This window comes from Biomphalaria glabrata, chromosome 12, assembly GCF_947242115.1.
Source record: "Biomphalaria glabrata chromosome 12, xgBioGlab47.1, whole genome shotgun sequence".
NCBI classification, from domain to species: domain Eukaryota; kingdom Metazoa; phylum Mollusca; class Gastropoda; family Planorbidae; genus Biomphalaria; species Biomphalaria glabrata.
Window position 1 is genome coordinate 34,502,005 of NC_074722.1, and position 14,216 is coordinate 34,516,220.

General features: G+C 39.7%; 1 protein-coding gene across 1 annotated transcript in view; it reads right to left on the reverse strand.

The window, feature by feature from the left end:
- The window catches only part of LOC129921609 (serpin B6-like), a 14,412-nt gene extending 1,841 nt beyond the window's left edge, over positions 1 to 12,571 (reverse strand). Inside the window, exons 1-7 of the mRNA XM_056005458.1 lie at positions 12,547 to 12,571; positions 11,587 to 11,748; positions 9,785 to 9,914; positions 9,455 to 9,671; positions 6,555 to 6,685; positions 3,756 to 3,903; positions 1,309 to 1,497 (exon numbers count right to left, since the gene is read on the reverse strand). Of these exons, the coding sequence (XP_055861433.1) occupies positions 1,309 to 1,497; positions 3,756 to 3,903; positions 6,555 to 6,685; positions 9,455 to 9,671; positions 9,785 to 9,914; positions 11,587 to 11,744 (973 nt within the window). The 5' untranslated portion in view covers positions 11,745 to 11,748; positions 12,547 to 12,571. The remainder of the gene's footprint in view (positions 1 to 1,308; positions 1,498 to 3,755; positions 3,904 to 6,554; positions 6,686 to 9,454; positions 9,672 to 9,784; positions 9,915 to 11,586; positions 11,749 to 12,546) is intronic.
- Positions 12,572 to 14,216: the final 1,645 nt, after the last annotated feature.

Sequence of the window (14,216 nt, forward strand, 5' to 3'; positions counted from 1 at the left end):
CCCAGTCCATTCTAACTCAATCCCAGTCCATTCTAACTCAATCCCAGTCCATTCTAACTCAATCCCAGTCCATTCTAACTCAATCCCAGTCCATTCTAACTCAATCCCAGTCCATTCTAACTCAATCCCTATCCCCATCTTAGTCTATTTTAGATCCCATCTCAGTCTCTTCTATTCCCAATCTCAGTCTATTCTATCCACAATCTGAGTCCATTCTATCCCCAATCTCAGTACATTCTATCCCCAATCTGAGTCCATTCTATCCCCAATCTCAGTCCATTCTATCCACAATATCAGTCCATTCTATCCCCAATCTGAGTCCATTCTATCCCCAATCTCAGTCCATTCTATCCACAATATCAGTCCATTCTATCCCCAATCTCAGTTCATTCTATCCCCAATCTAAGTCCATTCTATCCCCAATCTCAGTTCATTCTATCCACAATCTCAGTCCATTCTATCCCCAATCTCAGTCCATTCTATCCTCATTCTCAGTCCATTCTATCCACAATCTCAGTTCATTCTTTCCCCAATCTCAGTCCATTCTATCCCCATTCTCAGTCCATTCTATCCACAATCTCAGTTCATTCTTTCCCCAATCTCAGTCCATTCTATCCCCAATCTCAGTTCATTCTATCCCCAATCTCAGTCCATTCTATCCCCAATCTCAGTCCATTCTATCCCCATTCTCAGTCCATTCTATCCACAATCTCAGTTCATTCTTTCCCCAATCTCAGTCCATTCTATCCACAATCTCAGTTCATTCTTTCCCCAATCTCAGTCCATTCTATCCCCAATCTCAGTTCATTCTATCCCCAATCTTAGTCCATTCTATCCTCAATCTCAGTCCATTCTATCCCCAATCTCAGTTCATTCTATCCCCAATCTCAGTTCATTCTATCCCCAATCTAAGTCCATTCTATCCCCAATCTAAGTCCATTCTATCCCCAATCTGAGTCCATTCTATCCCCAATCTCAGTCCATTCTATCCCCAATCTCAGTCCATTCTATCCCCAATCTCAGTTCATTCTATCCCCAATCTCAGTCCATTCTATCCCCAATCTCAGTCCATTCTATCCCCAATCTCAGTCCATTCTATCCCCAATCTCAGTCCATTCTATCCCCAATCTGAGTCCATTCTATCCCCAATCTCAGTCAATTTCATCCCCATTTCAGTCTATTCTATCCCTGTCTCTGCCCATTCTATCCCTTTCTTAGCTTTTATTTTTCATTCTTGTGTCCTCATATTCCATACCTAGTTTTATGGATACTTTATGTTACAAAATAAAATACACATTATATAGTTACCTCCTTGTGATATTCCGCTGAAATCTGCCAGTACTTCTGAAAAAGCTTTCACCATTCCCATATCAACCAAAGCATCTTCAAGCTCCAATTTGGTTTCAATTCTGAACTTAGGGATGGTCATTTCAACAGTTTTAAATTGTAGTCCAGTGAAAAGCTCATCGACCTTGCCAGGTTGTTGAAGAAGACTCTCTACATGAAACAGGTGCAGGCCAAATTATTTTTTACTGAATATTTCGTCATTGAGGTCATGTTAAATAGCCTTGTCCGTATAGTGCAGTGGTTCCCAAAGCATTTTTGACTCGTAGACCCCTTGCCATGTTTTCCGGTATTCGGTAGACCCTCTGGTTAGCTAATATTACTGGATAGCAATTTTACTGATTTATGAATGTGTTTTTCTTTAATGGTTTCTAACGTAATAAGGTGAAGACTGAAAAATTATTAACAACTACATGCATGGACGAACTTGGGGGGGGGGGGGATTATCAGGTAAAAATCACCCCCTTCCTGAAAAAAATCCTGGCTACGCCCATGACCCCATTTTAGTTAAACCTCAATAAATTTTTGAAACAATTCTGTTAAATAAGCAATGTCAGATGTCCGCCAGATTAAATTTGAATTTCAAATGAGATCGTTGACATGTAAGAACTTCGATACAGTGTCAAAAAGGAAAAAAAAAATTAAATTAAACAAAAGCTTTTCGACAACCATCGAACTTCGGTGTGAAGGAGCAACTGATGAAAGTTCTTTTTTTTTTCTCAGCACATTGAAGCACATTAATGTGCGTCTGGCTAACTGCTTTGATAACAGATTGAAGATATTCAAGAAATCTACCACATTTTTCACTTTCCACATTAGAACCCAACCTTGAAAGCTGCTCCATCCGTTGCTACTGACATTATAGTTGAAGGAAGTGCTTTTTGTTGAAAGTAGTCCTTCAAAACATTAAATAGTTAGTCGTCTTTATTGTCATCTATCAGTTTTCGCAAAAAAAAAAAAAAGAAGTTTTTCGCGGATTTCTTTATCCATAAAAAAAGGAACATTCGCCCACAAAAGATGTTTTATTACCTGGCATAGTTGACTCATCCACTTGTAATATATCGTTAGCAAATAATTACATAAAAAGCTTTCAATGTCACAACTCATTTCATCAATAGGCCTTTGAACTGGTTTGTTGCTTAGAGGAGTTCTTTAATATTATCAGATGTAGGGTTGAGTGATTTTTAAAACTTCTTCATCGGATGGCCAAATCATGTTTTCGCCTAGTGTGTGATGTTTCCCGAATTTCGCAATACGTCAAAGATATTTATCATTGGCCTCCTTCAGTCGTAGAACGACTATGGTTCATCTCAGAGCACACTTCCTCATGTGGCTGTGGAGCCCTATTTTGGAGAGACACTCTAGTCCACAGATAGCGCAGGTTAAGGTGGGTTTTGCTTCGGTGGTAGAGGAGCTGGACGTGTTTCGTATTGTACGTTTTCTTCCTGGGCTGAGACCCATGTACTTTCACTGTCCACAGCTTTCTTGGTCACTGTCTCTCTCCATCTGGTGCGGTCTAGAGCTATTAATAGACACTTGCAAACCATCATCTTCTCTTTTCGATGTCAAAGTCACGATTTTGTCCGCAGTCTTTTCTCTTTATCATTGATTGTTTACGTTTTTCTAATCATCAGTCATTTTATCAAAGCGGCGCCGTGTCAAAAGATCCTCCAATTTAAGATGATTTCAAAGTGTCAATAATTAACACTTTGGTACATATAAAGGCAATATAAGTTTGACAAAAAAAAAAGAAACAAAATTGTCAGAAAGTGAACACTAATGTCTTATTTCACAATCAGATTCGGCTATGTTAAATAGTAGTTCCTTGTAAATTAAGCAATGTAAATGAGGTATCAAAATAATTTTTCATTCAAACAATAGAATTAATGTTTAAATATTTAAGGTATTAAAAATTATAAGATGATTGTTTATTCCATTGTTTTATGGTTGTTACCAAAATCACGACCTCCCTAAATCGAGATCCACATTCGTAGACCCTCGTTTACATCTCTAAGACCCCCAATTTCTTTTTTTCACTTTCGTAGACCCCTTGAAAGTCGTCGTAAACCTCGGGGGTCTATATAGTCCACTTTGGGAATCACCGATAAAGTGGAACAGTTTTCACACAAATAATGTCAGAATTGCAGTCCACACCCACTACGTCAGTTGATTTGTTCACTAGCTTTATGTTGTTGATTTATGAGCGGAACAGACCTTTTTTGTTTATATGTAATAAACGGGCCACATTTAAACGATAAACTATACACACTTTTTTTGGCCCCTCAATTAGTGTATCTGCTCTCTCTTTCCTTCTCACCTCTCTCTCTCTCTCTCTCTCTCTCTCTCTCTCGCCTAACATAAACCGAGTCTTCGCTTATCACTAATACATAAATCCAACAGCAGTGACTTACCTAGGTCAGTGATGCCATCACAGGCACGTGGCAGGGCAATGTACAAGGCAAATCTTCCTCCTCTAAATAGAATCTCGGCTACGTCGACGTTATTGACGTCATCTTTCTTCATGAATGTTCTTCTCTTAGACCCATGCATCATATCCAGCTGGAGAGATATTATAGGTCGAAATGATATATATATATTTTTTTTACATTAGTTCATCACATAACTCTTGTCTTTATATGATGGTATTTGTTTTAGAGAGCATTCGAGGGGCTTACATTACAGTATCTTTGTGCTACTCGTATGTCTTAGACTAATGTGGTTTCTCTGGGTGAAAGGCGTAAACTACATGGCTAGCTATCAAGGGGAGTTGAGTTTTAAAGCCAACTCAAGCTGAGTTGTTTTTGTTATCCTCTACTATCTCTGTCTCTCTCTATGTCTCTCTCTGTCTCTCTCTCTCTCTGTCTTTCTCTGTCTCTGTGTTTGTCTCTCTGTCTCTCTATTTGTCTTTCTCTGTCTCTCTGTCTCTCTCTGCCTTTCTCTGTCTCTCTCTGCCTTTCTCTGTCTCTCTCTGTCTTTCTCTGTCTGTCTCTCTCTGCCTTTCTCTGTCTCTCTCTTACTCTTTGTCTTTCTCTGTCTCTGCCTCTCTCTGTCTGTCTCTCTGTCTCTCTCTGTCTGTCTCTCTGTCTCTCTCTGCCTTTCTCTGTCTCTCTGTGCCTTTCTCTGTCTCTCTCTCTCTCTGTATCTCTCTACCTTTCTCTGTCTCTCACTGCTTTTCTCTGTCTCTCTCTGTCTTTCTCTGTCTCTCTGTCTCTATCTGTCTGTCTGTCTGTCTCTCTCTGCCTTTCTCTGTCTCTCTCTCTCTCTATTTGTCTTTCTCTGTCTCTCTGTCTGTCTCTCTGTCTCTCTCTCTCTCTCCCCCTCACTCTCACTCCCTCTCTCTCTTTGTCTTGTCGCCACTTCCCAATTATTTATTTATGGATTATAACCAACTGAATCCTCAAACTTGACACCCCTATCAGAAACCAAGATGTTATGAGATACGCGCTTAAAACTATCGTCACGACCGTCCTGGGTTCAAATCTTGCTGGAGGATTGGTCTAGGTCAGTCTAGGACAAAGCTTATATCGAATCGACTCACTCTTTCTGTTTGCCTGTGTGTCTGTCTTTGTGTCATTCTAGAAGGAACGTCCGAAATATATAAGACAAATCAAACAATAAGCTCCCTGCCGGTACTAAATATTGGTCCACACGAGGCAGCTAGTGTAAGCCTTTAAAAGAAAACGACTGACTTGTTCTTATTCGCTCTCTTTTTTAGGTGGGTATGCAATAAAGTCTGGACCTGTTTTGAATACAACATCAGAAAACGTAAACTGCAGTAAAGTCTGGTAGATTTGGGGGCATTACTCCACACAGCAGAGTTCCTTACCAGGGCACTACGGGAGACCTAGGGGTCTCCCTGCCTTGTCACCCATTGGAGCTCATCTCAGGTAGATTTGGGGGGTCTTAGTCTAATGGCTAGACAGGGCACTATTTGATATTGGTAGCGCGGCGACTGAGTGGTAAGTTGCTTTGCTTCCTACTACTTTTAGCCAGATTTTTGCTGCTGAGCTGTAAGCTCTTTTGCAGACTGTGCCAAGTGCTTGGCTTACGAACCGGGCGTCGGAGGTTCGAATCCTTGTGAAGACAGTGATTTTTAATTTTGGGATCCATAGGGCGCCACCAAGCTATAACGGGTACCTGACAATTGTTGGTGAAAAGTAAAGGCTGTTGGTCTTTGTGTATGACACCCTGTTCTTTAACCGTTGTCTACAGAAACGGATGACCATTACATATATTCTATAGATCCGTGAGTGGTAAGTTGATTGGCTTCCGGTGGGTCCCGGGTTCATATCCTTGTGAAGACAGTGACTTTTTATTTGGAGATCCCTAGGGCTTCACAAGGTCCCGGGTTCGAATCCTTGTGAAGACAGTGTCTTTTTATTTCGGTACCCTTAGAGCGTCAGCTATACTTGACAATATTGGGGTAAAGTAAAGCTGGTTGTTCGTTGCGCATGACACCCTGCTGTTTAACGTCGGCCAAAGAAACATATGACTACACCATCTGCCCTACAATGACCGAAAGGGGAGCTTTAATTTTTTTTAACTGTCTGACTATATCACTAGGGTCTGAGAGAACTTTGATCCCAGATGTTCACACTTCCAGGAGGGCATGGAAACAGTGAGACACATCCTGAACCGTTGCATGGTAATAGCATAGAACATAAATGATTTCAACTGTACGACACGTCTGGAGAACGAGAGAATGTATGGCGAGATTGAAGGCATAATTTTAATTGTTTAGGTATAAAATAGTTATATCCCTTTGTTTATCTATTCTTAGGGTAATAATTTGAATAGTATGCACCTAATGTGAACCAAATGTTTTGAGTGTTTTGTCTGAAAGGAGCAGTTTTATGAGTGGTTGATGTTATGTTGTTTCCTTTGAAAGTTTTGAGTTATGCTGAATGGAAACATACGTGTATTTTTTTATTGATATAATGGAATTTTTCCTATAGTTATTAAACTTATTGCTTTCGTGGTTTATCTGGTGTTTATTCTTACGCCAAATTAGTATATTATTATCAATCTCCAGTGATCGAAGTCATGGTATTTCTAAGAACCCCTATTGTACCAAGTAAAAGTAACTTCAATAAGGAAAACCTATGTAACACTGATAGATACCTGGACCATGCTAGAAGCAATAAATTTATGTTCTCAGTATTAGTTCATGAAGACTTATACAAATGGTAATAATGCGGATGAGCCGTTACCTGTTTTACAGTGCCACCCAGAAGTTTAAAATCTTGCTTTCTTGTTAGTGTTTCGTCAAAAGGCGATGCCCAGGTGCCATTAAAAAAGAGTGTGTTGACGAGAAGCATCACTGTTAAGTCGTCTATACTATCTGGTGTAGAAGACAACATCGAAACTAACAATGCAATTTTTAAAATTGATATCAGCTCTGAATACTATTGTTATTAAAACTTGATGCTATGAAAATTGTTGTTTTTTTAGTTTATAATTTAAAATTATTAATAGTGATAAAAAAAATATTTAAAAATAAAGCTGCATAATTCTAGAAAATAGACATTTGAGTTCAATCTTCAATGTATGCAAAAAAATTTGAACTTTGAGATGTTTTTTCTTTATTGAAAAGAACAAATACATAAAAGTACATCGGATGTGAAAAGCTTTGTAGAAAAGTGCGTTCTGAAATTGCGTAATTATGGGAAAGTTTATGTAGAAAGTTAAAAGTAAGATTAGGGAAAAAACAAATGGGGGGTCAAAGAATATTTCGTTTTCAATACCCTTAACTCTTTCTATCTGTAATTATTTACCACATTCTGGTGGAATCAACGCTGGTATCGTCAGTTAGGAGAGAAAGAGTTAACACGCCTGTTGATCAACAACAATGTGTTAAAACTAATCGTCTGGCGGGAGTTCTTCTTCTTTGTAATTGGATGGCTGCCTGGTCGTGCGGTTTGCGCGCTGGACTGTCGTTCAGATTTATCGACGGTCGAGGGTTCAAACCCTGCCCGCTCCCATCCCCCGTCATCCTGCGGGAGGTTTGGACTAGGAAGTAAACTATCTTCAACTCTGAAGGAACATGTAAAATATTTCACAAACAAACATTGTACAAAGACTCCAAAACTCCTGAAAATCTTGGCCATGGAAGCTCTTCTGTCTTCAAGAGCCAACTGTTCTGTCCCGAGTCGAGGAGTCCAGTTCCCTTAGTCGGAACATGTCGCCATGGCCAAAACGTCTAGAAGTGACACTAGTTAGGCGAAAGACGGGAATCGAACCAGGCCTCCATCCGGTTACCTTGGGTAAGATTTTTTTTTTTATCTCACTCGGGGGTTGGTTATGGAAAAGAGACTCGCCGTACCATGCAAAGGTCTGTAAATCAGAGACCCGTGTCTGGTGAGCGTTTCTTACACGCTAGATTGTCGGTTACAGAATTGGAACAGGAAGACATTTTTTCTTAACGCTTACTTTTGACACTTTTCGCCTGCGGCCCAGGACCGTTTATGGCACGACCCTATCGTAATAATGGACAATGCCATTGTGAAAACCTTCAGACTTGACTTGGGGTAAAGAAATCCTGTCAACGGCTGGGCGTTACATAAAATCTTTTTTAATAATCGAATGGGACTTGACACTTTTCGCCTGCGGCCCAGGACCGTTTATGGCACGACCCTATCGTAATAATGGACAATACCATTGTGAAAACCTTCAGACTTGACTTGGGGTAAAGAAATCCTGTCAACGGCTGGGCGTGACATAAAATCTTTTTAAATAATCGAATTGGATAAAGGCGCCTATTCTCTATTGGACTTTATCGATGGTTCTGTCTGGGAGATTTCTATAAATACTTTTATCTATTCAACATCAGCCACTGCCTATTGAGAAACGTTTTAGGAATACTGAAACGGTTGGTCGGGTTCTATTCTATCATCACCATTGCAGTGGAGTCAGTTCTAAGGCACCTCAACGTAGGCCGCTATTTTATTCCTAATCGGCATAACCATCTCCTGTAACGACCGTTTCCATTCGGAATAGACTTTTAGTGTAGCAAGCAATGCCCGGAAAGGCGAGAGTCCAACAGTACCAATGACATAGTGCATCGCGTTTGACAGTAGTACTCAAAATTAAGTTTGACAGTAGTACTCAAAATTAAGTTTGACAGTAGTACTCAAAATAAAAAAAAAAAGCATTATCGATGTCTCCTAAATGTGAAACAAAAGAAAATTTGAAAAAAAAATAAATTTTGCAACACATTCTATGGCACAGATTCTCTTTTTATCACGAACTGCCAGCTTCCTTATGTTCATGTAGTGCGGAATCTTGGAGTTTTCTTCGACTCAAAACTATCTTTCGACCCACAGGTAAGTCAGCTCTGCAAGGGTCTTTAACTGCAGCTGCGTAGATTAGGCCAGATCCGAGCATATTTAACAACGGAGTCAACAAAAACGCTAGATGTGGCATTCATACTCTCCCGCCTTGATTACTGTAACGCCGTGCTAGCAGGTATACCTGATGACAAAATAGCCAAACTGCAACGTATACAGAACAACGCCGCACGAATAGTACTTAGAAAAACAAGACAAGATTCTGCTACTACGCTCTTGCGCATGCTCCATTGGCTTCCCGTGAAAGCGAGAATCGATTACAAGGTCGCCACACTTTGTCATCAGTGTATATATATAACAATGAGATGCCCCTGTACCTTAGAGAACTGATTACTCCATATGTCCCCCAGAGAGCCATGTGCTCATGGACTCAACGCTTTTAGTGGTGCCACGTTTCTCCCTCAAAAGCTGCGGTCTGCGGGCTTTTTCAGTGCGCGGACCAAAGGTTTGGAACTCACTCCCCATTGATCTCAGACAAACAACATGCTATACCACTTTTAAGAAGAACATTAAGACCTACTTGTTTAAAACCTTTTTATAGTAGTTTTTGATTCATATTGTCGTGTTTGTGTTTGTAATGTTATTACAGCGCCTTGAGCCTACATTTTGTTTGTTAACAGCGCTTTATAAATAAAATTATTACTATTATTACTTTATCCCAAACTTGTTTCTTACTAGTTGACTATTCCGGTAGTTCGAAAAACACCTATGCAGGTCTCGAGGAACACTAGGGTTCCGCGGAACACAGTTCGGGAATGAGTTACCTGGTTCTAGTAAATCCTTTATCACGTGTTCCGTTTTGTTCTCAATGTAATCGTTGATTGGTTCTTCTGGTCCTCCGTTGGCGTTAAAGTCAATGTTGTCGGCTTTAGCCAAATATTTATCAGAAGTCTCTTGAATGAACTCTGGCACTACGGGATATATAGGATTGATGAAGATGGCGTTTCCGGTCAGAAGTTGAACATTCGATTGTGAATTCAACTGTTTTGGAAAAAAACAAACAACATTGATTGTGAAAGTACAGGTACTATCAAATCAATTTAAGCAATTATTCAAATTAATTTAATACGTCTTAAAAAATACAGTTGACAAACCTGCTGAATTGTCTCCCTGTAAATCGAATGAACGGAGTCACCAAGGGAAGTAATACCGAGCACGTCCTTCATCTCAGTCGCAGTGTCTCCCCTTGCCCCAAGTGACGTCATTGTCAGAAGTGAATGGATGCTACAATGTGAAAAACGGATAAGGTCGTGAGCAATAACTATCATATTGAAATGCTTATCCTTGTGCACGGCGAACTTATCATACAAACAAACATGGTGGAAATTTAAATTTTAATTTGAGTAGAGATTCATCGACATCATTTTGTACAAGGTGAAATTGGATACATCAAATAGGACTGTTTCCGGCTAATTAGATGGAGAAGCAGAAGTAGAGATACATTGGAACCGCCTGAACTAGAGATACGTTGGAACCGCCTGAACTAGAGATATGTTGGAACCGCCTGAACTAGAGAAACGTTGGAACCGCCTGAACTAGAGATACGTTGGAACCGCCTGAACTAGAGATACGTTGGAACTGCCTGAACTAGAGATACGTTGGAACCGCCTGAACTAGAGACACGTTGGAACCGCCTTAACTAGAGATACGTTGGAACCGCCTGAACTATAGATACGTTGGAACCGCCTGAACTAGAGATACGTTGGAACCGCCTGAACTAGAGATACGTTGGAACCGCCTGAACTAGAGATACGTTATAACCGCCTTAACTAGAGACACGTTGGAACCGCCTGAACTAGAGACACGTTGGAACCGCCTTAACTAGAGATACGTTGGAACGGCCTGAACTAGAGATACGTTGGAACCGCCTGAACTAGAGATACGTTATAACCGCCTTAACTAGAGATACGTTGGAACCGCCTGAACTAGAGATACGTTGGAACCGCCTGAACTAGAGATACGTTGGAACCGCCTGAACTAGAGATACGTTGGAACCGCCTGAACTAGAGATACGTTATAACCGCCTTAACTAGAGACACGTTGGAACCGCCTGAACTAGAGATACGTTGGAACCGCCTGAACTAGAGATACGTTGGAACCGCCTGAACTAGAGATACGTTGGAACCGCCTGAACTAGAGATACGTTGGAACCGCCTGAACTAGAGATACGTTATAACCGCCTTAACTAGAGATACGTTGGAACCGCCTGAACTAGAGATACGTTGGAACCGCCTGAACTAGAGATACGTTGGAACCGCCTGAACTAGAGATACGTTGGAACCGCCTGAACTAGAGATACGTTGGAACCGCCTGAACTAGAGATACGTTGGAACTGCCTGAACTAGAGACACGTTGGAACCGCCTGAACTAGAGATACGTTGGAACCGCCTGAACTAGAGACACGTTGGAACCGCCTGAACTAGAGACACGTTGGAACCGCCTGAGTTGCCAGTGTGGTCAGCAGGTGAGAAGCTGAAGATAGGCACCTGTGTTACTGGCTAGTGAACCTTGTAGGAACGTAAAGACTTAGGCGGTGACAGTAAACCCTGAACGTTAGTGGAAAGCAGTTGCGGCGACAGTGGCGACAGTGAACCTTAGCAGGCCAGACCTTAACGAACTCATAGCCCACAAATACATTTATTTTCATTATAATCGTCTCGCATTATTTATTACCTGTAAATAAACATCACTCATCTCTTCACCTTAATCCTTCATTGTTTTGCCCTAGATGCGTTACAATATGATAAAACTGCGTTGATAATGTTTCATATTTGTAAAACTAGATTGATTCATTTTACTATTTTGACAACAACTTGCGAGAAGAAATCATTTCCAAAGTACTGCCTGTAGAAATAATATTGTGATACGTGACTAAAACGTGAAATGTTCCAATTACCTGTAAGGTGAGTAGACGACATTAGACCCGTCCAGAGCTACTTTCTGGTAAAGTCTTTGAGAGAAATCTGACGAGGCCGAAGACAAAGCCAGCTGTTGTTGTTGGTCAGCACTGACCAGTTGACCAAAAACAACCAAGGTTATGGATAGAAGGATCATTGTGCTGTTTTCAAAAATGCAGAGAGAAAGTAAACAGAAAATAACCAACAAACAGTAAGAAACACTTTAAAAACATAATAATTATAATAATAATAATATCTAATAACCTAATATAAACATATTTATCTTATAAATCAAAAGAGAAGATAACTACGCCAACCCTAACCCAACACTGATACCTGTGTTATACGTCGTCAAAAAAAACAACAACAACAGATGACCTTTATATCATCTGCCCCATAAAGCGCAAGGTCCTATTACTACATATATTTAAAAATATAGTATAAGGTTATTTTCACACAAAGAGTAATCTGCTCTTTAATTCCATTATAATTTCAAAAATTATCTTTTTTTCTCCTTTAAGGAATACAATTATTTGAGAGAAAAAAAAAAGAAAAAGCGATTATAAGAAATGTGGTGGTACTTATCAATGCTTCCTTATTTGGTGCACAAATCCACAGTGCAAAGCTCTCAACCCCCTGGATGACAAAAGTGGTCATCATCGAACCACGGTGGATGAACTGTACAATTAGTGTTTTGGATAGACCAAAAGAAATCAGTTCATATATCCCCCCCACCTATTTATAAAAAATTCCAATACTATGTCAATATCGCCTGTTTAAAACAGAAAGAAAGCAGAGTATGCATATGTTTATGCCAATTGATTGAATCTAATGCGTCTAAAGATAAAAATGATTTCAAGTTATAAAATTTCGCTAGTAATTTGTCAGATGAAACTAAAATTATTTCTTCTCTATTAGTAGAAATGATAAAAACACTAAATCTACCATGGAAGACTGACCAACTCCAGTAGACACTAAACAAGTAGAGACTACAACATCAGCTTGCTAGTTATATATGAAAAGCCAAAGACTTAATTGTATTAGATTATTTTAACTGTCATAATTGTGGAATAGTTACCATTATCTATAATTTCTATATTATTATTATAATTACTAAATATCAGTTGTATTAGTAAAATTTATCTCTTCTTATTCAATCCATAATAATAATTTAAAAAAAAAACATTAACAAAACAAAAATATGTCTACCTAGATAATTGCGATTAATTTGAGCTTGTTATGGATGCACAAGATGTGACATCATAATTACCACAAAGAGTCGCAAGTAAAGTTCAGGCCGCAGCAGCTGACACAAACTGAAGCAGTTCCTCTGCTGTTGTTGCATAGACCGACAAATAACAACGCTTTCTGTTGATGGAACTCACATAATATAGGAAGAGTTATGTCCATTCATAAGGGACGCTACTCTGTCAGCCAAGATGTCTGATTAAAGAAGCTAATGATTTGTTTATAATTATGAAAGTGTTGTCATTTCATTTCAAGTATCTTTCTTCAACACTTGCGATGATAACTTTAGCAGTGGCGTCACTAGGGTTTTATGACACGGGTGCGGCTAGCCAATGGTATCAATGTTACGGTCGTTGCGCACCACGGTGTGATCGTGAAATGGTGCAGATGCGTGCTGAAAGTGGATGTAGAAAAAGAAAGGGAAGCTGAAAAAAAGGAATAAAAAAAACTTTATTAACTACGAGCCGACCCGCGGGGTAACACGCGCCCCCACCTTAATTTTTTTTTAACCGGGCTCTCTGTCACCACGAAAGTTACGTGGGGTAACTCTAGTCCGACTAGCAGAAATAAAAGTGTTCTCTTCATCGTGGTGTCCCGCATGGTTGACCATGAAGAGAATTATATAGAGAGATATTTTCTGAAAACACTATTAAAATATAGAAGTACTAATTGAATGTATGATTTAATAATAATAGTCTCAAGTTCATAGGCTTTGCCTACAACCAAACAAAATGATTGAGCAGTGTGTTCTGTCTGGCGGAGAGTCTTTCTGTGTCTTTTTTTTGTGACATGGTCACTCGGTCTAGTTTCCACCGTTTCCACTGGGCGCCACTATTAGGCAGGGTAGGATGCCCGGGGTTTATGTTGTTCAAGTCACTGTCGGTGTCTTGACCTTGTTGTCATTGTAAGAAGCGTGGTCGAGAGTCTAAGTACGCTTGAACTTGGCTTGTCTTAGCTCCTATAAATAGGGCTCGAGGTTCGACACCCGACTCGAGCAGAGTTGTGTTTACTGAGTGCCTAAAGGCAGCACGGAAAACCTCCCAGATACCCCCTCCCCCCCCCCCCCCCCAACTGGTATGCTATAAGCATGAAAGTAGCGCTATATAAAGCTATAATTTATTCATGTCAATATCATTGTGTAAATATTATAATATTATTCAAACTGTTATTTTTAATTATCATCCACATAATTCATTCATTACTTTTCTTTGTGCGCATGTTGTGTCTGTTAGGCTGAACCTAGGGATTGATGTAATTGTAACTTAAAAGAAAAACATAATTCTTGTTAAAATAAACACACAAATTCTGTAATTAAAACTTTACCATAACCTAGACATAAAAAATATCTAATAATACATAATTAAGGTCCTGACACCTTTGT